At 42.8% G+C, this 22,578-nt stretch overlaps 1 protein-coding gene across 2 annotated transcripts in view; it reads left to right on the plus strand.

The window, feature by feature from the left end:
• Positions 1-22,578, plus strand: part of ARID5B (AT-rich interaction domain 5B) — a 132,913-nt gene that overhangs the window by 95,723 nt on the left and 14,612 nt on the right. For both annotated transcript variants that reach the window (XM_081955996.1, XM_081955997.1), the window contains 4 exons: positions 1,531-1,646; positions 8,372-8,576; positions 13,944-13,996; positions 20,092-20,189. In XM_081955996.1, the coding sequence (XP_081812122.1) occupies positions 1,531-1,646; positions 8,372-8,576; positions 13,944-13,996; positions 20,092-20,189 (472 nt within the window). The remainder of the gene's footprint in view (positions 1-1,530; positions 1,647-8,371; positions 8,577-13,943; positions 13,997-20,091; positions 20,190-22,578) is intronic.

Below are 22,578 nucleotides of genomic sequence, written 5' to 3' on the forward strand. Positions count from 1 at the left end.
TTGGGCTTTCTGCGAGTAAGGGAGCAGCAATCAGGGCAATGGGGAGTGCCAGGCGCAGCTCCAAGGAAAAGAGACAGACAGGCAACAGAGGAGACTTCCTGGGAGGGTTGTGAAGTGCTCAGCCACATGCTGCAGCATCCAGCAGTCAAAGATCAACCCGGCAGGTGTTTGCCGTCTGGGATGGTAACTACTCCTTCTCCTGCCTCTCTTGCGTGCCAGCCCCGTCTGCTCAGAGGACACCTCAGACTTCTGGCCAGTGGTAGTTCTAAAGCAGGAGCTCGGTGGGGGTGTTTGGAGGAAACAGGTGGGGAAGACGCTGGGGTGGCTGTATTTCTACAGCCCCAGGAAACTCTTGTTTCAGAGCACCAGGATCAAATTAGCACAGCTTTGCTTCAGAGAACTAATTAAAATGTAGAATGTCCTAAAACCTCTTGTGTGACAAATGTAAGATTAGAAACAATTAAAAGCCACTCAAGAGGTTTGTGGTGTTTAGATTTCTGACATCGTTATAATCATCCCTAGAAGTAATGAAAACAATGGTTACTCTCAAAGAAAGAGAGACTCAAGTTTATCAATCACCAATTAATGATTGTTTCTCATGTTGAAGGTTGTTGGAATTTCAAGGTTGAATTTGTGCAGCTTATTTTCCATATCAAAGGGGCATGTATGCACAACCCCACCCCCCGTACTTATGTGTGCACAACCAGCGCTAACCCCCCCCCCCCCCGCTTTTGGTGTGCTTTTTTTGCCCTCCCCAGGTTCCAGAGGCTTTCTAGGAGTCTGAGGAGGGCAAAAACAGCCTCCTCCTACAGGCAACCTGGAAGTTCAGAAGCGGTGAAAAACAGTCCTAAGGCCAAACTGGAAGTCCTGAAGGCTCCGGAGGGCGAAAAACGGCTTTAAAAAAGGGCCAAAGTCAGCTGGCAAGCGTGCACATGCGTGCTGGAGCTGACAGGGCAATGCCTCGCGTGCCCTAACAAATGGCTCCATGTGCCACCTGTGGCATACGTGCCATAGGTTCGCCATCACAGGTATAGGGTCTCCTGCTCCTTGGCAGGAGGTTGGACTAGAAGACCTCCCCAGTCCCTTCCAACTCTGTTATTCTGTTAAGTGTGTGCCACAATGAGTGGCCATGTATTACTCAGCTATCTGCTGCTTCCTCCTAGCTCTGCAAAAGGCACTTTGTGTTTTTCTTTAGCTCTTTCAAATGTAAACAGCACTGGATGAGCCAGGAGCAAATGTAATATAGGTCATTTCTCGCTAACAACTCCATCCAAGCACCATTGTGCCAAAATAACAGCAATGCAGGCAGGCTTCGTTTGATGGCTGTGATGCTGTGAAGGCACTCCAAGTCACGGGCGGGAGGGAGGGGCGGGGGGGGGATGGCCACAAGAACATGTGACCAAGAAACAGCCCAACTTTGGAGAGTTCTTGTGGGGAAGATTTGTCACTTCTCGCAACTCTTGGAGCACATTAACTTTATTACTCCCGTGTAAGGAATCGGGCTGAACTTTTTTGCCTGTTTGCTTTCAGCTCCCAACCTCAAAGGACGACCACGGAAGAAAAAGTCCAGCAACTCACAAAGAAGAGATTCGTTCAGTGGCAATAAAGATTATCAGAATAATTGTGAAGGCAAAACTGTGGCCAAGGTAAGGAATTCCGGCATCTTCCCCAAATTTCCTTTACAGATGGGTTTTGCTCTTCTTCTTCTTCTTCTTCTTCTTCTTCTTCTTCTTCTTCTTCTTCTTCTTCTTCTTCTTCTTCTTCTTCTTCTTCTTCTTCTTCTTCTTCAGGGGGAGGACAGGGGTATGGAAAGGGATCTGGGGCTTCTCCCCAAAGGGCACCCTGGTAGAGTCGACCCTATAATGCAGGTTCCGGGGAGCAGGTCCCCTCTTCTTTTAGTAACTTTCGCAGCTCCTCTCGGAAGGGCTCCTGCAGCCAATGGCAGCCAGTGTCTTTACCTGAACTCAGAGCTAAGCAGGTCCGACTTGTGAGTAGAGGGGGCAAGGTCTCCAGGAGATCCCATCGTGGAAGTTAGACTGGGAGGGGGAGAAATGGAAGAAGATGGTGGGCAGGCTCATCCCCACCATTGCAAGAAAACTACATGGACCTGCCCAGGATTTAAGGTTATTTTGAAGGATGGTTGGAATTTGGGGAGGGGGGAGTAATTGTGAACAAAGGATGAGTCTGGTTCACTCCTTGGGCTAGTTGCAAAAGCAGTCACGGAGGCTAAAAATGAGACTGTGAACTCATCTCAAAAGCATACGTGGCCGGAGGGGCACCGCTCCTAGTTCAGTGGTCTCCCCTTCAGAAGGTCTCCCCTGTTCCAACTGCAGAGGCTGCAACATCCTCAGCTCACCTGCTTGAGTGTTTCCACGCAAACTGCTTCTATGAGAGACCCACCACTCCCTCTCAGGAGACCGTTGCTTATGTACAACCACCCGTAACCAGAGGCTTTCGTTGGTAGGGTGAACTTAATTCCCTGGACCCTGGCCATTTTGAGAAGTTCCTAGCTGGAGCTTTAAGAAATGGCAACACCCTCCCCATACCTTTTCCTTTTGTAAAACACCAAAAAACCAATAAAACTTTGTTTTTAAAAAAAAAAAGAAATGGCAACACCCCTGCAAGATTCTTCCTAAATTCCTCAGTAGGCTGGTTTATCTAAATATTTAGGAATCTTTAATGCTATAAACCAGTTGTAAAGGCCTTCCGAAGATGAGAGGCTGGTACTTTTTCATCTCCCGGCCATTGAAAAATGGGAAATGGGGAATCCTCTGCAATAGGAAGTAGGATGCTTGGTCAAACTGCTTCTCGCAGTTCCAAAAAGAGCTCCCCCTCCTCTTTTTGTGAGCCAAATGATGGGGCAAGCCCTGGACTTACAGGTGGTGGCCTTGGAGAGAAGAATTCCCACTTGATTTTTTTTTAGCTGAATCGAGGCTCCAAGAAGTCAGATGACAGTACAGATAGTCCTCAACTTACAACAATTCACTTAGTGACCAGTTGAAGTTGCAACGGCACTGAAAAAAGTGACTTATGACCATTTTTCAGACTTGTGACCATTGCAGCATCCCCCATTCCCCATGGCGACATGATTCGAATGCTTGACAACTGACTCACATTTATGACGGTTGCAGTGTCCCAGGGTCACACAATCCTCTTTTGCGACCTTCTGTCAATGGGGAAACCAGATTCACTTAACAACCATGCTACTAATTTAACAATTGCAGTCATTCACTTAACGACTGTGGCAAGAAAAGTCATTAAATGGGGAAAAACTCACTGAACACATTTCTCACTTAGTAACATACATTTTGGGTTCAACTGTAATCATAAGTTGAGGACTACCTGTATTATATTTTCTGGGTTATTTAAATTATTATTTTTGTCTGCTTCATATTTCATGTATGCTAACAATAATATTCACTTTAACATCAAAGACTTACTAATTTTGAATTCACAGTTTAGTTATGTGGCCTGTTATTAGTCTGTAAATAAGATGGACAGGTATCCTTACAGTTCAGAGACACTGGTGGAAAATGTGATGGTTGAGGTCTGAACTTCATGAAAAGTGTGGGGCCCCCTCCAGTTGCTCAGAAGATGCTTTTCCTTCCTTTGTGGCCCACTTTGCCTAGATCGTGGTCTGCCTTCCCCACTTCACTAATCACCCATTGGCTGTCAACAGTGAATGGCCCTGTAGGGTTATATGCATATCAATAGCATGTTAGTAGATGATTGGAAACAATTGCGGAACTGTAATTGTTTAATGTAGCATTTTGTCTGCTTTTGCACATCCTTTCTCCTCTTTTGAGCTTGTCTGCAAAGGCTCTGTGCAAGACTGGCGATTGTTGGGAAATGTGATTGTCAGCTGAAGAGTTGTTCTCTCACTCCATCTCAGGTGGCTTCAGATATTTTCCCAGAAGCCAATGAATAACCTTTGCTCGGAAGTTTATTTTGGAGGGCTTAGGGCAAAACATGAAGATATACTTTAGTTACCTTCCCAACCCTGTCAATAAGATAGTGGGCTACTTCGAACAAAATAAATAAATAATTTGCACAATCCATCAGCCTGCCCAACATACAGAGACTTCTGTTTGCAACAGCTTTGAAGGAATCATATGTTCCCCATTAATTGGGCCTGCAACTAGAGGAAACAATTTATCTGAGCTCTTTTCAGTCTGGGTCCAATACCAAGTCTACCCGGATTCCACTTGTCGGTGCCTTTGGTGAGACCAGTGGGGAGGTGAGCCCCATCAGTGTTGCTTGGTCTTATCACTGACCTTGAACATCCCCCACTGTGCTATCCTTCTGGACTGTCTTCCAGGGTTGGGACTGATTTTGCAGTTGTTCTCTTTCTAAAGGGTCAGTTATGGCCATTAAGTTGAGTTCTAGGTCTGCATGTGGCCCCATTCTGATTTCATGTCTGCATGAAGCCATGGGGAGGTCACCCATCAACATAGATCAGGCATCATCAGTACTGTGATGATGCTCAGCTTTGGACCTCGACCCAAAGCTATCAAAAGTGACAGCTGTAGTTAGGAGGGCCTTGTATAATGTGCTAGTGACGAACCTTCCTGGATCAGGAGATTTTACTCACAGTCACTCATCCCTTAGTCATCCCTCACTTGGACAACTGCAGTGTCTTCTTCATGAGTCTGTCCTTGCCACCACTTGAAAGCCACAGGAGGTCCAGAATGTCATAGCTCTGTTTCCTGTGTACCTTCTCTGCTTTGAGAACTGTGTTGATGGCTGCTTAGCTTGTGGGTGTAATTCATGGTGGTTGCCTTCAAAATTCCGTTTGGCTTTATATCTGTCTGTTCAGGAAAGATAAGCAGTGGCTCCCCCCATATTTCTTCTCTCTGGGAAAGGGCCCATCAGGGACCAAGAACTCCGCTTGGCAGATGCTACCAGAGACCCGTTCTCTGCAACTAGCCACAACCCTCCTAGGGTTTAGGAAAACCAGGGAAATGTGGCTGCTTCAATAAGCCTCAGTAATGGCTACGTGATGAGGTTGTCATCTCTTACCGTCGCTGTAAATTATGTTGATCATTATTGTTTAATCTGAGTTATAGACACCAGCCACATAATCCGCTTACAGTTGGCAACAATTAAAGCAGCAAGTAAGTCCAATAAATAAACAGTGTAACTGATACGTTTCTATATTGCTAACATGCTCCCACTCTTCTAAGAATTTGTTTTGCTCACGCAACCCAACAAAACAACTCTTGATGCCTGAGAGATCCACTCTCCGTTGCATGTGGGACTCTAATACAAAACACACAAGCAGTATGATGACAATAACGATTGAAAATTCTAAAAAAAGAGGAAAGGAAGGCTAAATTTATTTCATAAGGAAAACGACTCCCCAGAATTTCATCAAGGAATTTGAAACTCTTCTTCTTTTTCATCTGTCAAAAAAAAATCTAATCAAGATGTTAATTAATAGCATATCAATCATTCTGAAAGGACAGGTATCAGTTTGTTGTTCCCATGTGAAATTTGGCAATACCCCACTCCCTTTGCATGAAGAGTTCCCCCCCCCTCTCTCAATGCCTTGCTAAATTCAAAACAGGACCCTCCATGGATTGTTCTACTTTGTCCCGTCTTTTGATTAAGAGGAATGGTCAATTCATTTGGCTCTTAATTTTCTTTCTCAGCACAGGGATGATAAGATTTTACATTCAAGAGACACAGTTGATGTCCACAGATAGTTTCACACTCAGTGAAATTGAGAACCAAAGTTTCCCTTGAAGTAATAAAAGCCCCAAGAGACTCCAAGAGTTTTAAAGACCCTTTGCAGTACAGGCACATCCATTTTCCCCTTCAGCAGGAATGCTGGAAATTTCCTCTTAAAAGACCCCTAAACAAATCCATTTCCCAATGGCAGCTTTTAAACTCTACTTTGAGCCCACAATAAAATAGATGATCTCTCATCAAATTGTAACAGAACTAATTCATGCCTCACCACAAGACATTTATACCAGATACTTTATTTATGGAAACACCACTTTGGTCATGAACATATGAAGAAAATGTTCCTGCTAAGTTATGCAATCTTCAAAGGTCTCTTTTGTATAGGAGTCTGTGTGTTTTTCTTATACTAAATCCAAATCAGGTACCTCCTCCCTGTCTTTTCTGACAAGGGCCTTTTAATACCAATAATCACCTAAAATGGCAATTTATTTAAGATTGTACTACATAATAAAAGCTTGACATGCACTAGTTTGATGTAATGGAAGGTTTTCCATATAAAAGAATTCATGGTATCCTGCCATTTGCTCTTCTTTCTTTTTTTCTTTTTCTTTCTTTTTCTGTTTTATTTTCTGAGCACCCAAATCATTTGATATGTTTATCATCGGATAAGACATAGCCTTGCAAATATTCCTGGGATGTTCACAACTATAGTTGAGAAGCTTGTCTGACACCAAACTAGTTTTTTTTTTAAAAAAAATCTCATCTTTCCATAAATACTTTGCAAATGTAAATAAACTCAGGGCTCTTGTACCTCAGTCACACAGGGGGAAAATCTTTACTTTCCAGCATTGTTGTCCTTAAAAAGTGGAAGAGACCCTCAAGGCTGGTAGTAGCCGTATGGTAATTCTCCTGTTCTCCACTTGGTCATCATGAAGGATCTGGCCCAATACCAAATGCCCCCATTTATTAGAACCTTTTAGATCCTATGTCCTCAGGATGCTGGGAAGATGTCATTCTTGATCACCCCCTGAATTTTTTGTTTCTCATGGCTGGTGGGCTTATGGCCAACAGCACCTTAATTTTTATGCTCCAGGAATATGAGTCTTGGATGTCCATTATTTAAGGACATCCTTAAATATTGCTCTCTCCCACCACCATTCAAAGAAATGTCCCAGGAGAGTGATGGGCCTCAAAGCTGCCCATGAACAAACCTGAAACTGCTTAGTGGTGCCTTTGCGTGTTCCCATGGAGTTCTTGCCAGGGACTCCTACAATGAGCCATTCATAAAAGGCACATTCTTCTACTCTAGCTTCGGGGAAAGAAGCAGGTCATTGTGGCCCCTTTAAAGCAGGGCAGGGCCTTTGAACCTCTAGGGCCTCCAGGGGACCGGCAACACAACAGGAAAGGTCCTATCAGGTGTTTTTAAGATCAAAGGCCTCAAACTGGATGGAGGCAGCACCAGGGGATTAGGACACTTCATAGAAGCAACAGTGCCTGTGTCAGGGTTCCAAATAGCATCCAAAGTAAATCAGAGTCCAAGGGAAAGTATTGCTCAAAGTTCCCATTCATTAAGAGAGCCATGTTGGCACAGCTGGGAAAACCCAAATCTGAAAGCTTCCAAGTTTTCCCCACCTAGTTGAAAGTTCAAGATCTTGCCCCCACACCCACAAGTCCATCACATGGTCCAATCTCCCACTGCCATGGTGGCAGTTCCACCCATCCAGTTCCGGTCAGGTGCAGAGATACAGAGATAAAGGATCACCTTGGCTTTCTAGAAAGAATTTTGTTTTGGCTATACAATAGGTAACTCTGTACAATCCCCTCTCCCATTTTCCCACAATAGAAAAAGACACATTAGAATAATAGAAAGTGTGGCAGGCCAGAGATCCAAAAGAAAGCTGCAGGCCTGACAGCCTGTGCGTTCCCTGTAGCCACTTCTGGCTGGGCAGGTCCAGGACATTTCCCACCTGACAAGCGCTAAAGATCTCAGAAGGCCAGGACCAACAGAAAGCATCTCCCGCAGAATCTCCTCCCCAGATGTCCCGCCTTCTCTTGCCGATTGAAATTCTTCACTGGGTGAAGAGCTTCCTTTCTGCCTTCCCAAAGGATGGGACTGGGAACTGCTCCTTCAGCTGAAAGGGACTAAGTCAGTGGTGGGATTCAAATAATTTAACAACCAGTTCTCTGCCCTAATGATTTCTTCCAACAACCAGTTCACCAAACTGCTCAAAAAGTTAACAAGCAGTTCTCTTGAAGTGGTGCGAACTGGCTGAATCCCACCACTGGACTAGGAGGACAAAAAGCCTTGAGAGGCAAGGCGTTTGTGAATTGCAGGGAAGAGACCAATCCCCCAAATGAAGGCAGCTCCTCAGCACAAACATTCAGAAATCTATGTCTTGGTCATATTAAAATGGATAAAAGAGTGGATTGTCTACCCCACAGCACAGCCACCTGGCTGCCAAGCAGACTTGGTGTGGCCTGCCTTTGCCCCTCATACTTTGTGTATGTGGGACTAGGTGGAAGGAGGCACAGAGCAAGCTCCGAGGAACATTTCAGTGTGAAGAAGATACAACAATGCAATTCAGCCTTTTGAGAAAGAAGAGCTGTGAAGGGTCATAGGGGAATGAAAGCTGAATCAAGCAATTTTCAAGATTCAATCTGCCATCTCTTCCTTTTCTTCCAGGTAAAATGTGAGTCTAGATCGCCTTTCTCCAAAACCAAAAATAATAACAGCAACTGTAAAAAGGGCTCCAGTGAGGATAAATCCAAGATTTCTGTTGGTGACGAATGCAGAGCAGATGAACAGGCCTTCCTTGTGGCACTTTATAAATATATGAAAGAAAGAAAAACGCCCATTGAACGAATACCCTACCTTGGTTTTAAGCAGAGTAAGTAGAATTTTCATTGCATTTTTAATGTGACATTTAATGTGCTTGACTTAGGAAGAAGGGACAACTTTAAAGGTGATGGGACCCTAATTTTAATTATTTTAATTTTGCATTCTATTTTATTATCCAAGTCATGTTGACATCCCAAGAGGTATTTAGACATACCAAAGGTCTGTGGGGTTTTTGATTTTTCCCAATTGCTTTGAGAAACCTGTCCACATTTGGGGAATGCCATATAAAAGCAAATCACTGACCTTCTGTAGGCAGTCTGTGTGCCTTAGAGGTCTAGATTACATTAAACGGCCACCCTGGGACTCGTAAGAATTCAGTTATTGGCCCTGGGTTGATTCCTAGATTGATTTCTTTTTCATCCCCTATTCCATAAGGACCTCCAGATCAACTAGTCCTACAAATTTAGTCTGCAATCCTGTCACACTCTCTTAGGTGTCCCTTTTTCCTAGCAAGACCTATTCTGCAAATTAGCTGGATGAGACTGCATCCTTATGTTTTTGACATGCATAGCCAAGCCAGAAATAGCTGTAAGATGCTTCTGTTATTTTCCTCTTTAAAAAACAGTGCAAGTGAAAAAAATATTTTAAATCAGTTGGTACCCATAGTAGTTGCTTGAATTAAAATAATATTTACTTGCATCCTACCCAGTTTTTACCTTGGGAGGCGGGATGTATACAAATCTAATGAAGGCATTTCAATAAGACCAGGAAACTTGTAAAGTAAACTCCAGATATGAAAATCACATTTAATGTATCTGACTCTAACAGTACACCATGCAAAGAGGTGTATCAGTGGAGGACTTACCACTATTTAAAAACAATCATTAAATTTGGTGTAAGTATCCCATACAATGGATGGAATGATGTAATAAAGGATTTGTTTTGAATCATCAATAAGTTTTACAAATTATTTTAAAGGGAGAGGTTCTTATTTGGAAATACTAGGGATCTGAACTTCTTTTCCCTGTTATGTTGATGCAGAATGTCAGACTGGTATGCTTTACATAACAATTTACATACCTAATAGCAATTGACACTGATTGGAACAGGCCTCCAGCAGCCATTAGAAGCTTACATAACTCTAAAATGATTACAACGTTTGCTTGAAAAACTAGCTGCTTGAAATAGAAGCAGAATGAATGTAGTATGAACAGCTTTGTTGCATTATGCATTGGATTCCTATTAAATTAAGGCCTGAGTAAAGCTTCCGATAGCCGGGGAAAAATGCAAGATTTAGCCATGCGTTTTATTCAAAAGGTTTAGAGGTATGTGTGTGTGTATCAGAGAGGGAGAAGAGAAAATTGCAATGCTTTCTCCCCCAAATATAACAGAATAATATAGTTGGAAGGGACTTTGGAGGTCTTCTAGTCCAACCCCCTTTTGAAGCAGGAGACCCTATACCATTCCAGACAAGTGGCTGTCCAGTCATTTCTTAAAAGCCTCCAGTGATGGAGCTTTCACAATTTCTGAAGGCAAGCCGTTCCACTGGTTAATTGTCTTGAGTGTTAGGAAGTTTCTCCTTAATTCCAACCATTGTTTCTTGTCCTGCCTTCAGGCGCTTTGGAGAATAGGTTGACCTCCCTCTTCTTTGTGGCATCCCCTGAGATGTTGGAACACTGCTATCATATCAGATATATCCTTAATAAATTTTAGGAAACAGGAACATAGCTTAGAAAGCTTTGCTTTGCTTAGAAATGGACTATTGCTGCTCAGAGTCTCTGCAGAGTTGCTTTTCAACGAGCCTGAAGCCAGATTTTCACGTCTCCAGCCAGCAGATATTGGCTTCTTCAGTTCCACAAAATGGCATCCCTGTTCTGGCTGAACCTGATGGGAAGTGTAGTCCAGGACACTGGCCAGGGGCATTTCAGGGAGGATGGAGGAACTACCGAAGGGGACCCACATTATCCTCTGATGACTAGGACGGTTCTTGACTGCTTTCCAATCTGGACATGGGAAAACAACCTGCTGAGTGAGGAGGACCTGTTGAGAGAGTGAAACTATTCTGCTGGTAGATAACCGGAGCCAGTGGTGGGTTCCGGCAGAGACTGCTGCTGGTTCACTCAGGGGTGCGCCGTGCACGCATGTGTAGTACAACTAAAATTGCTCTGCGCATACACAGAAGCAAAAAAAAAAAAAGATGGTGGCACCTATGGTTGCTGCCAGTTCCACTTTGGTGGAACTGGCAGCAACCCAGGCCTGCCACGCTCCCAAACTGGTTCTCTACTACCGGTAGTAGCTTCTACCGGTTCAGCCGAACTGGTCCGAACCCACCACTGACTGGCGCGTTATATGCAACCAGCCTCAATGTCCTGCTGACCGAAGAATACCCATTTTTAGGTAACATTCATTGGCAGCCAGGGGGAAAAGCTCTTTCGTGGAATAGTATATAATTCACTTGACAGAGAGAGAAGGCAATCTATGTTTATCCCATGGTTTAAAGCACGAGTGAACAGGGGTTTTGCAAACAGGAAGCTTTTTAAAAAATATTTGTAACTTAAATAAAGTACATTAAAGTATATATGTTGATAAAGTACATCAAACATGCATGATGCCTTTAAAATAGGGCCTACAAGGAATTAGGCAGTAATCACATGAAAAGATCCTTCTTTCTGCCCCTGATTCAGATCTCTGATTACTTGCAAATGGAAAGTGAATCTAGATAACAGAATAACAAAGCTGGAAGGGACCTTGGAGGTCTTCTAGTCCAACTTCCTGCTCAAGCAGGAAACTCCTGACCATTTCAGACAGATGGTTGTCCAATCTGTTCTTAAAAATCTCCAGTGTTGGTACACCCACAACGTCTGGAGGCGTTCCACTGATTAATTAGATTAACAGATCCTGCAGAGAGACTGAATTTGCATGTTTTCTTAGACATTTAAAAGATGATCAGTTTTGGCATTTCCACAATGGCCCAAATTGTGGATCATGGTGAATTCTAACACAATAATAACAATCGGCATTTAGATGCTGAAGGGCAGGCTAATTCAGTGTAACCCCAAAGTCATGCTGCCTAATGATGCTCAGTCTGATTGCTTTAATTTAGTACCTGCAGTAGAAGTCAGTTGGGGCCCAGCCCTGTTCAGATGAAGGCAGGAGAAAAGAGAAGAGAGAAAAGCATCTGTGGTGGAGATTTAAGGATGCCCTTTCTGATGTTCTTGCAGGGCACTGAGGCAGCTGTGAAGTCTCCATCCTTGTCACCTTGGCTGGAAGTTCTTTTTATAGAACCTCTGCAGCTTCTAGGTCATAAGTCTTCAAACTTGGCAACTTTAAGACTTGTGGATTTCAACTCCCAGAATTATCCAGCCAATTCTGGGAGTTGAAGTCCACAAGTCTTAAAGTTGCCAAGTTTGGTGACCCCTGTTCTAGGGGTTCATGTGGATTGCTTCAGCTTTTAGAAATTATTTTCATGACTTCAGTATCTAAAAGGGGGACATTGAAAAGTGTTCATTTTGCTCACAAAATATTCCAAATTCAAACAAAACAATGTATTTGAAGAAAGTGCAGTCAACTATTGTCCCAGCTATTCCCTCAACCAACCACCCCCATACACACAAACATCCCTCTTGGGCTTTTGAAGTTGGCTGTGTTGAGGCTCCTCTTGACTAAAGGAGGCCAAGCAAGCATGCTTTGGGCTTTTTTGAAAGGTTGGGTGCTTGAATGGGCTGGCTCAGTCCTTTTGCCCGAGAGAGGCTGGCTTTCGTGAAGGCTTGTCAAGATTCTTGTTAAGTGAAGATCAGTGGCCATTCCCATGTTCCTTGAAGGAAGAGTTGTTTGTCCCATTGCTATGAGGCTCTTAAGATTCAGCAAAGAGTAGAGGAAGGGGAAGCAGCCAGGATCACCATGCTCAAGGGATAGGGATGGAGCATCAGGACTCCCTCCAATATTTCCCCAAGGGGTCTCCTACCAATGCTCCTGCCAAGTGCCAGACACAAGAAAACAGACCCACCAAAAATAAAGAGAGAAATAATGGAAAGCGAAAAAGAAAAATCCTGGAGAGGGTTTTCCAAAAAATTTATCGAAAAGTAAGAGAAAACATCCAAAAGAAAAGAACCAATACATATAAGAAGAAGAAAAAGAGTGGGGGGGGGGAGATACTAGGAACAGGGGATCAGTAAAATAAAATGAAATATGTTACTCATGGTAATGGTATACAGCTAATTAAGATGTGAGTGAATTATATTAATATTATTAACTGTGCAAATTATTAAGTAAAATGTTGATTATATACAATACTGAACTTGAAGATATATGTTATATAGAAAATAGGTGGAAATAAAATGATAAATTTGCTTTATTTCTAAAGGGATAAAAATGACATGCTTTGTGTATATAAAAAAATTAAAGTTGGAAATTTGGAATGAAAATAATACGGCTAAAATGGGAAATGGGAATATAATGTAAAATGAATTAGGTATATCTGAAAACGTTAAAGAGGAGAAATTGGACAACACTCTGTTTACAAAAGAATTTTAAATATGTAACAAAAAATAAAAAAAACTTTGTTCACAAAAAAGAAAAAAGAAAACAGGCCCAGAAACACATCCACATCAGCCATTCTCCAGATGATTAATCCTTCAATTATAATTGGAAAAGAAGGAAGAAAGGAAAACCTTTGCACTCTTGGTTACTCTAAGGGCAGCTTTCTGTAGGAAACATTTTGCACCTAGAGCTCAGCTGAACAACAATGTCCATAAATTTAGGGCATAAGCTGAGAGCATTCCCCCCTCCCCCTTAGCTTCCGTACCCTTATCTTACAGCAGCCTTCTACATTCAATGTTGGGGGGGGAGGGTTGCACCCCTGCTATGGCATCTAGTAGCTCTGGAGGGAATTAGAGGGAAGACATCTGTCCCTTACCTGCCCCAGGTGGCAGGAGGAGCACATGGGCTGCTGGGTGGAGGAGGATTCCGGATCCTGGCCAAGGCTCCTCTCTCGCTTTGTATCTGCATTCATAATTACTCTTCTCTTAATTAGGCCACTTTAAGGAAGTGCCCCCTTCTTAATTAATCAATGCCTTCGGTTTAGGAGCATATGCAACAAAGCTTCCTTTGTTTAATGGGGGAAGTACTGATTATTTCTTATCCTGGAGGAAGTAATTGTTTTCTAATACCTGTAACTGGATCTAAGTAGAATGTTCCCCTTGTGGTTTTCAACAGAGGAGCATATGTGCAAAGGGCAAAGTTTACACTGTGAATTATGTAAATGTGTTTCGCAGACCATTTCTCTGTTTTTGTCTAAACGTGTGGATGTGATTATTGTTTTTCTTGCTTCATTGTCAAAGAAAATTTGTTTCATTTGCCTTTCTTGAAAAGATGGTTAATGCAATGCTTATCTCAATGCTTATTGTCCCTCTAACAGTTAACCTTTGGACTATGTTTCAAGCTGCTCAAAAACTGGGAGGATATGAAACAGTAAGTGTTGAAGTAACTTCAGAGAGAGAAAAATTGCGCACTCTTAATTTTCTCATGTTTTTGCCATGTGTGCATTAAATATACAAAGAAAGAAAGAAAGAAAAAACTCCACAGTTCAGTTTGAATTTATGGGGTTCTCTTTTGGAAACAGTCTGAATTAATTCCAGGCTTGGCAAAACTGTAAACTTGTAGTTGTTTTTTTTTTTTTAAAAAAAGGGGGGGGACAAAAAAAACCCAACTCTGAGTGGAAAACATACGTAACTCTTGTCAAGGAAATTGTTTGGGTCTGTAATTTTTTCCTATGTTAAGAGAGGGATATTCTTGTAGAACTAGCCAAGATTGCGTAAAAGAACATTTGCCTTGGCATAGTCCCTGACATCTGCTCTTGTCAAATATGGGAAATGTATTAAATACTTTAAAAAACAATCAGCCATGTCCATTACAGTGCAGTGTGTTGCCTGTTCTTGGTTTGAATGCTAACAGCCTTTTGCAGAAAAGGGTCAGGCCGTGTAAACAGGAAGTTGTCTAAAGTTTAAAATTAGTGGGGAGGGTAGTCAGTGCACTGATCCTTTTTATCAGCTAACAGTATCTGACACAGAGACTTTATTTTTAGCTCGTGGGGAAAATTGATGGTTGTGGATTTTACAGCATGTGTCTCAAACCAAGAAATATTGGAGACACAAACTGTGATTAAGATCTTAAAAGGAGAAGAAAGAAGTGCCTGATATGACAGAGAGAGGGGGGGAGGGATGGAGAGGAAGAGAGAGGGGGGGAGGGGGGAGGGATGGCATCTGGAACAAAATCCAGTTGACATAAAAGGTTCATCACTGGAAATGTTTTCGTGGCCTCAGATTAATTGGAGCCTTCTTTAGGCATCTGTATTCCAAACACACTCACCAGGCGTACCTGAATATATGGAAAACCCTAGTTTTTGTCCTTGTTCAGAAAGCACACAGCTTGGCTGCCCTTATGCTACAACGAAATAACAGATAAAATGTATTTATACTTGAAATGTATTTAAGCAAAACAGCAAATCATCCTGGAACTAGTAAGAAAAGGTGTATTGTTTCACTTTAATAACTCTGCTGCTAATAGATGTTGAGATGCTTTTGTTATTACAGGAAATAATGAACGCACACAAGCTGTTTTTTTTAGCTCGCCTTTTAATTGACATTTGTTCCTTTTGTTTTAGTCTACCTGTGTGGCTAAATCTGTTCTTATTTATTCAGGAGTAATCTCCATTAAATTTAGTGGGTCATGCTTTGAAGGAAAATTGCAAGTTTAACATGGTTACTGCCACATTTAAAATATGAAGTGAAACACACCATAATTAACACTCTGTTCTAAAGAAGCTTGACTTTCACTGGAGAAGGTGCCTGAGTTACCCATGGCCAGCTTAAAAATTGGTGTCCCTTTGAATTATCAAATCAAAAAGATTCCCATCATCCTGTCCTGGATCACAGAAACAGGAATGGATTCCCAAGCAAGGTGCCAAAATGGAAAATGGGAAGAGATCTGGGAGGATTGTAAACATAGCAGGCATATGCCTACCGTCCTTGTCCTACTGTCCCCACTTATTCATATCCATTTCCTGCATTCATAATCACGTTTATACATATCTGTTATCTTATACATGCTTGATAAAATAAATTAAATTAAATTATCGTGTGCTTGAACTGAGAATTTAGCTTGGGTTTCTGACTCTGTTTAGCTTTTAACACAAATTGTGACAATATTTGAAGTCACATTGAACCTGTGGGCATTTGGGTGCAGGAAACATCATTTTTTCCCCTCAACCAGTAAAAGTGGTTAAAAAAAACCCATCTATTTTGCAACAGAGATTAAATGTTGGCAGAAATCACAAATTAAGCCAGTGGAATGAGAGGAACTCTCCTCTCCTCTTGGTCTCTCTGTCCTCCATTCAGTTTAGAAAGCTTCTCAATTGTTATAATTTTAAGGAACTCCATTATGTATAGAGCCTTCAGCCACTGAACTCTTAGGAAGAAATTTGGATAGACTTTTCTATTCCGGAAAGCTTTTAAAACTTGGTTTTAGACTTGGTCTGATTTTAATCAGCATCTATTTCAATGCTATAATAGCACATATTTTATTCACTCGTAGAAGAAGAAAGAAAAGAAAAAAGAAAGAAAAGAAAAGCTTTTGTTTGGAAAATTAAGCCATTTGTTGGACCTGTTTCCCCTGGACTTGGCTTCACGCGCACTTTGGGCCAGTGCTTTATTGTCAGCAAGGAATCAGATAATGTCCTGTGGCTGGTTGGAACCAGCTATCTTCCAGGGGGGGGGGGATATTCTTACAGAAGTGAGCATACCAAGTTTATCCCATTTATCATTTAAAAAATTCCCCAAGTGCTAAGAGGTACATACAAGAAGAAAACCTGACCCGTGAAGCTACAGGTACAAAAGGGGAAGCTTAGCATCTCCCAAAAAACGTTGCTGAGGACACAGCTGCAGGAGTTGATGAAATAGTGGCCAGACTGATTGGCATCCCCTCCTTGAGGTTGGCAGATTGGTGCAGAAGAGGCAGCAAAGCCAAAGGCCTGGAAAAGATCCATTGATATTGGCCCGTTTATGACCATGAAGGGGGACTGCTGGAGAAGACTCCCCAAGTACAGAGCACAAGATGTTGTCGTTCAGACTTCCTCTGCAGCTGGACATAAAACTTCCAGAAATGGCAGCCAAATACAGGAAAGGCATTAGTGACTGGAATCAGAGTGCTGGCATTATGGAAAAGACAAGGGCGCTTCCAAAAGACAATGACTTATGCTTTGTTGCTTCAACAAACTGGGCCTTCTCCTTTAAAAACTATGATCATGGGAAAGGTTTGTGGAGCAACCTTCAAGTTCAAGGTTGGGAAAAGACTGTGCAAGATTTTATACCATTGCTTTAACTTAAATGCAGAATAAATCACAAGAACTGTTCGGTTAGAAAAAGCAGAAATTCAGATGAAAACTGCTGATGAAACCAGGAAGGCTGAAAATGAGAAAGATTTGAGAATCTTGTGTTGAAGGTGAAAGGAGAGAATGCAGAATCCCATCTGCTGCTCAACATTAAAAAAAAATCAAAATTCAAAAGATTATGTTAACAGGAAATGCCAACCCAAAGCAAATAGGCAGTGAAGAAGTTGAGTAGTAACAGACTTTATTTACCCGCCTAGGATAAAGTTTGCAGAGGAGTGGCAGCCATGCAACAAAGAGACATTTGCTACTTGGAAGAGAGATTAGCAGAAATCTACACAGAATGTTAAACTGCTGAGGCATCACATGGACAACCATGGTATGTACTGTCAAGCCCATGCCTGCTCGGTTGTGGCATATGGCTATGAAAGCTGGACCATCAGAAAGGCTAAGCAAAAAAAAAGAAAGAAAGATGAATGCTTTTGAATTTTGGTACTGGAGAAAATTGTTGACAGAAGCTTGGACAGCCTGAGAACCAATCAATCATTCAACACCAGATGAAGTCACACGGGGCTACTCACTAGAAGTACTAAGAATGAGGCTAAAAGTGAGATACTTTAGGTACATAATGCAAAGGTGGTAGTCCTTGAAACCTTGGCTCTCATGCTTGGCGGAATTGAAGACAATGAGAAAGAGATGGGCAGAAGACCATTTGGCCAGGTGCCATCACAGATAATGCCCCAAGCAGGACCTTCCAGTCCTGTTGGATCATGAAGCGTTAGAAGCAACTGAACAACAAGAATAATACTTAAAAGAGAAAAATAGGAGAAACACCGTGGCTTTGAATTATGTGCATTTCAGAAACGGCATGTAAGAAAGTTGTGATAGAAATAACTATGAAGCGGTATCTGCACCTTTCATTAAAGCCAAGTACGATATTTATATTGTCACAAGGGAAATTGTCAGATATTATGTTATATACGGCATGCCCACCAGCGGAAGACAAATTTGTGAAGTGTTCCAAAATGCCACTCGTTGATGCATATTTAAAATAGGATAGTTCTGTGTTGGAGGTTAATTGTATATTTATTTTCAATTAATTCAATTCTATACATGAACAGAACTATCTAATAGGAGAGTTTCGTTTGCAAGGTGAGAATCTCGTGTTCCAGGTGCCTCTGTTTGAAGGTGGATGGAACCCTCCCTAAAATAGGGAATATGTTTTCTAGCAAGGATCATTTTAAGGAAGGGTATTCTAAAGACAAAAATCCAGGGTTCGACACTGCAGCCTTAGTTATCAAGTGACTGACCTCAAAGACTTGGAATCCCAGTTTTCTCACATCATCCATGATTTTGGGGTAACCATGCAAGACCTGGCACCCCAGAAATTATTTTTTTCCCTCTCAAATACGTTACATCATGTGAGATGACTGTCCGCGATACTCTGCCTGAGGACATTATTGCCCACAAGCTAGGGCTTATTGCTGCCTGCAGAAATGAGAGCACGCCTGTCTGGATGCTGGGCAGCACCCACAGTTCCATCCCTGGAGGAAGCAGCTTGCTGCATGAATGGGGTGAAATCAAAGCTACCTCACCCACAGAATGAAAGGGGGAACCTACTTCACTGAAGCCTGCAACCTTGTTCATCACTGTTCCCTCTTTTCAAGGAGCCCCTGCCCCAGAAGAAGAAATGTTGATGTTAGTTGCGAAGTCGTGTCCAACCCATCGTGACCCATGGACAATGTTCCTCCAGGCCTTCCTGTCCTCTACCATCCACTGGAGTCCATTGAAGCTCACGCCAGCTGCTTCAGTGACTCCATCCAGCCACCTAATTCTCTGTCCTCCCCTTCTTCTTCTGCCCTCAATCGTTCCCAGCTTTCCTAGTCTTGGCCTAGTTGTGGCAAAATATCTGATAGGCATGTTTAGTGAGTCTTCACCCCCACCAGACAAGGCTGGGAAGAAGAGATATAGGTGAACAGGTAAATTTGCCAAGTAACATTTCTTTTGCTTCTGGTGCTTGCTTTTTGCAAAGAAGGCATTTTATCTTCATACAGAACAGGAAATGTACGGGTTCTGTAACAGTACTAATTAATTCTCCTCCTTTCATCTCCTTTTTTGGTTAAAATTATAACACTTCCCACAACCATCTACCTATTCTGCCAATTTGACAACTTTGGGCATCAATTTCCTTTGGTTCTGATCTGATTAACAGCACCAGCTAGCCCCCTTTAACTATGCACAATCTTTGCTCCCCAGAGCTGCAAGACCCACTGGAAAATATAACTGAATTCCCTCCCCATCAAATCACTTTCTCTCCATTTTCCACTCCCCCTCTTTTGTCACGCATGCCTCCTATCAAAGCTTCCCCCCGCCCTCCTGCCCTGTTTTAAAGCAGTTTGGACTGTATAAAATAATGAAGACCCATTCAGTTCTTTTGCCACGTCTTCCATCTGTTTCTCTCTTAATCCTATTTCCTGTACAAAGATCGGACACATAAAAGTCATAGCTTGCAATTTAAAATGTTATCAGATGTTTGTTTTCTTTTATTTAGCCAATTCCAGGACATACTTCAGATATTAATCTCAGAGAGTGTTTAGATTTCATTACAGTTTGATCTATATATTTTACTAGCTCGGATGAGTGAAAATAAACAGCTTGTATCAAGTTACACAAATTGTATTTCTGGATGGATTTACTGGAGAATGTGATGGATTGAGGCTTCCAGCTGTAGTTCCTTGTCACTAACTCAATAAAATAATTCTGTAATCATTATTTATGCTGAGTTTGGGGTTCATGTTTATAATTTACCAAGAGATTTCTCTGAAAGCATTTTAATGGTTAATGCTCTCAGTGACTGAATGCTTTTTTTTAAAACCAAGAAATTGCATACACAAAATTATCAGATTGCTTACTAAAGAGACAGAAACAAAATGCAATTCCAGAAAAAATAGAAGGTAGGCGAAATAAATATGCAAGATGTTGTATGCTGTAGGGATCCATGTTAGCTGATTCTGCAGTGGCGTTATGGCTTGTGCTTCCTGCTGTCCTATATGTCTCACATGTACATTTGTTGCTGCACGCAACACACACACACACACACACACACACACACACACACACACACACAGTCTGTGGAGATGTAAGATTAAATCTTTCAAATTTTCCATTGCCACTTTTGCAGATCACAGCCCGTCGACAATGGAAACATATTTATGACGAATTAGGTGGAAACCCTGGGAGCACCAGTGCCGCCACTTGCACACGCAGACATTATGAAAGGTAAGAGAGCAGCCATGAAATGCTTGTCTAATAAAGGAGAACAATTCAATTGGGGATCCTTCAAAGACGCTTGCACAGAATTGGCTGGAGGAGCCTGGAAGGCTCTTTTCTCCAGTCCCTGCAAAGGCTTCCTTGCCCCGTTTAATCCTTTGAATGGGCTTTGATTTCCACCCGTGTTTGTTTCTTCAGTCAGAAAACAAAAGGCTGGCTCTGATTTCTTTCATTTCTCCAAAGCCTTTATTAGCCCGAAGCTCTAACAAATTAAGCAAGATAATCAACAGGGCACCAATGGGAGATATTTTAAAGATTTGATTGGCTTTGGGTTGCCTTTCAAAAAAAAAAATTATGCAGATGTATGTAAATGAAGCAACAATCAGCTTGTTTGTTACACTCGTGTGTGTGTGTGTGTGAGTGTGTGTGCGTGTGTGAGTGTGTGTGCGTGTGTGCATGCATTGAGATTTATGGGGCCGTTCCATATTCCTTTTTCTTTTTTCCTTCTGTAGCTATCAGCCATTTATCTTTCGAAATGCGAGACTTGCAGTTTTATAAGCATTGATTTTATACCCTGAGTTAATAACACTTTCCAAAGCTGGGTATCCAACATACATCAGACAACATGATACGGCTGTGCTGCTTTCTTAAAGGAATTTTTTTTAAAATATGCCCATTAATAAAACATGCCCGCTCTCAAGCTCTGAAAGCACAATGGGATCTCATGCTCCAGATCACTAACCGGTTGCTGGAGGGGGCTGAGCTCTCCACATGGGACACCGGCTAGACGGGGGGGGGGGGAGTGCTCTCCCCAATTCTTGACCCATTGGCCACACAGGCACAAGAGAGGTGCTAGTCCCCATCAAGGGCAATTGTGTTCTGGTGGAAACCTGGTCTGCTTGGGAAATACAGCTGGGAGAGAGGGCTTTTCAGCACTAAGAAAGGGAGGTTGGGATGTCTCTTGGTGCCCTTTGTGTTTGGGGGATTTTGGGCCCTTCCTATCCGGGGCCAGCCTTCGACTGTCACCTCCAGGGGAAATTCAAATTTTTTTATTACTGGTTCTGTGGGCGGGGAATGACTTGGTGGGAATGGCTTGGTGGGTGGGGCAGGGAAAGGATACTGCAAAATCCCCATTACCTTCCCACTCCCGGTGGAAGAATATTGCAAAATCTCCATTCCCACCCCACTCTGGGGCCAGCCAGTAGTGGTATTTGCCGGTTCTCCAAACTACTCAAAATTTCCGCTACCGGTTCTCCAGAACATGTCAGAACCTGCTGGAGTTCACCCCTGGACTGTTACCTCCAGGGGAAATTAGAGTCCACCATTTCATGGGTTTTTCCTCCAACTGATTTCATGCACTGAGTAAAGGAGGAGATGCCTCCCTCCCCATACAAGGTTATGAACATCGGAACGGGTTGGTCAATAATTATTTGGACCCCAACCACCCAGCTAAGCAGGGCTGGCTCTGGTGAGGGGCTGGACAAAGACCCCCAGGACAGCCATGTGCAACCCAGGGAGGGGAGTCAGGAAAGCTGTTGGGGAAGAAAGGAAGCGGACAAAGCGCCCCTGTCCTCTTGCGGGGGGGGACCCTTCCCAGATGCTACCACATCTTTGTAAGAAGCCAGGCGGGACTTGGCATCTTCTTAATTCTCTGAATTGCAAAAGAGCAGCCCCCAACCTGCAGGTGGGTTCAGTCCAGAACAGCGGCTTCCTGCCCAAAATTATGAGAAAGGGGGAGGAATCATGGCCTATCCAGCTTGTGGCTCCCCATCCCTCTCCCGCCCCCTGCTGCCTGTTCTCTCCAGGCCTGCCTCCTCTTGGTTCCCCTTCTGCCATCTTTAACCCTCAAATATGAACAGACACACACACACACACACACAGAGAGAGAGAGAGAGAGAGAGCCTATATTGTGGAGGCAGCCTCTCCTCTGCTCCCAGAGAGGCTTGGTTTTGGAACACTTTGTTGGCGTATTCCTGTTTCCATTGTTGTGGCTGCATGACAGAGTAAACACTTTCATTTTTAAAACCAGGCAGTGTGACAGCTCTGAGTGTCCTAAGTGTTGTTCTGGGCATGCATCTGGACCTTTTGCAGGCCTTCTTAAGGAGTGTAAGTGTAGGTCGCTCCGCAGACCTTTCTGTAAAATCCTTTACTCTCCACAAATGCGGAATCATGGCTTTGGCTGCTATTGATTGTCTTCAGTCAGTGTCTTCACCAAAAAGACTTTGCCGGCCCAGTTTGGGCTTCCACCCTCTCGGTCTCTGTCAGGCTTCAGCATTGGTACCAGCTGTTGTTGCCTGTGGTGCCTTAGTACTCTACGTAGATGCTTGGGTTACAGGTGACCATCATCCTCTTCTTTTAATGACCCCTTAATCACTTGAGTCTGGGCAACTGAATGGAG

Source organism: Natrix helvetica, assembly GCF_964273705.1.
Source record: "Natrix helvetica genome assembly, chromosome: 5".
NCBI lineage: Eukaryota > Metazoa > Chordata > Lepidosauria > Squamata > Natricidae > Natrix > Natrix helvetica.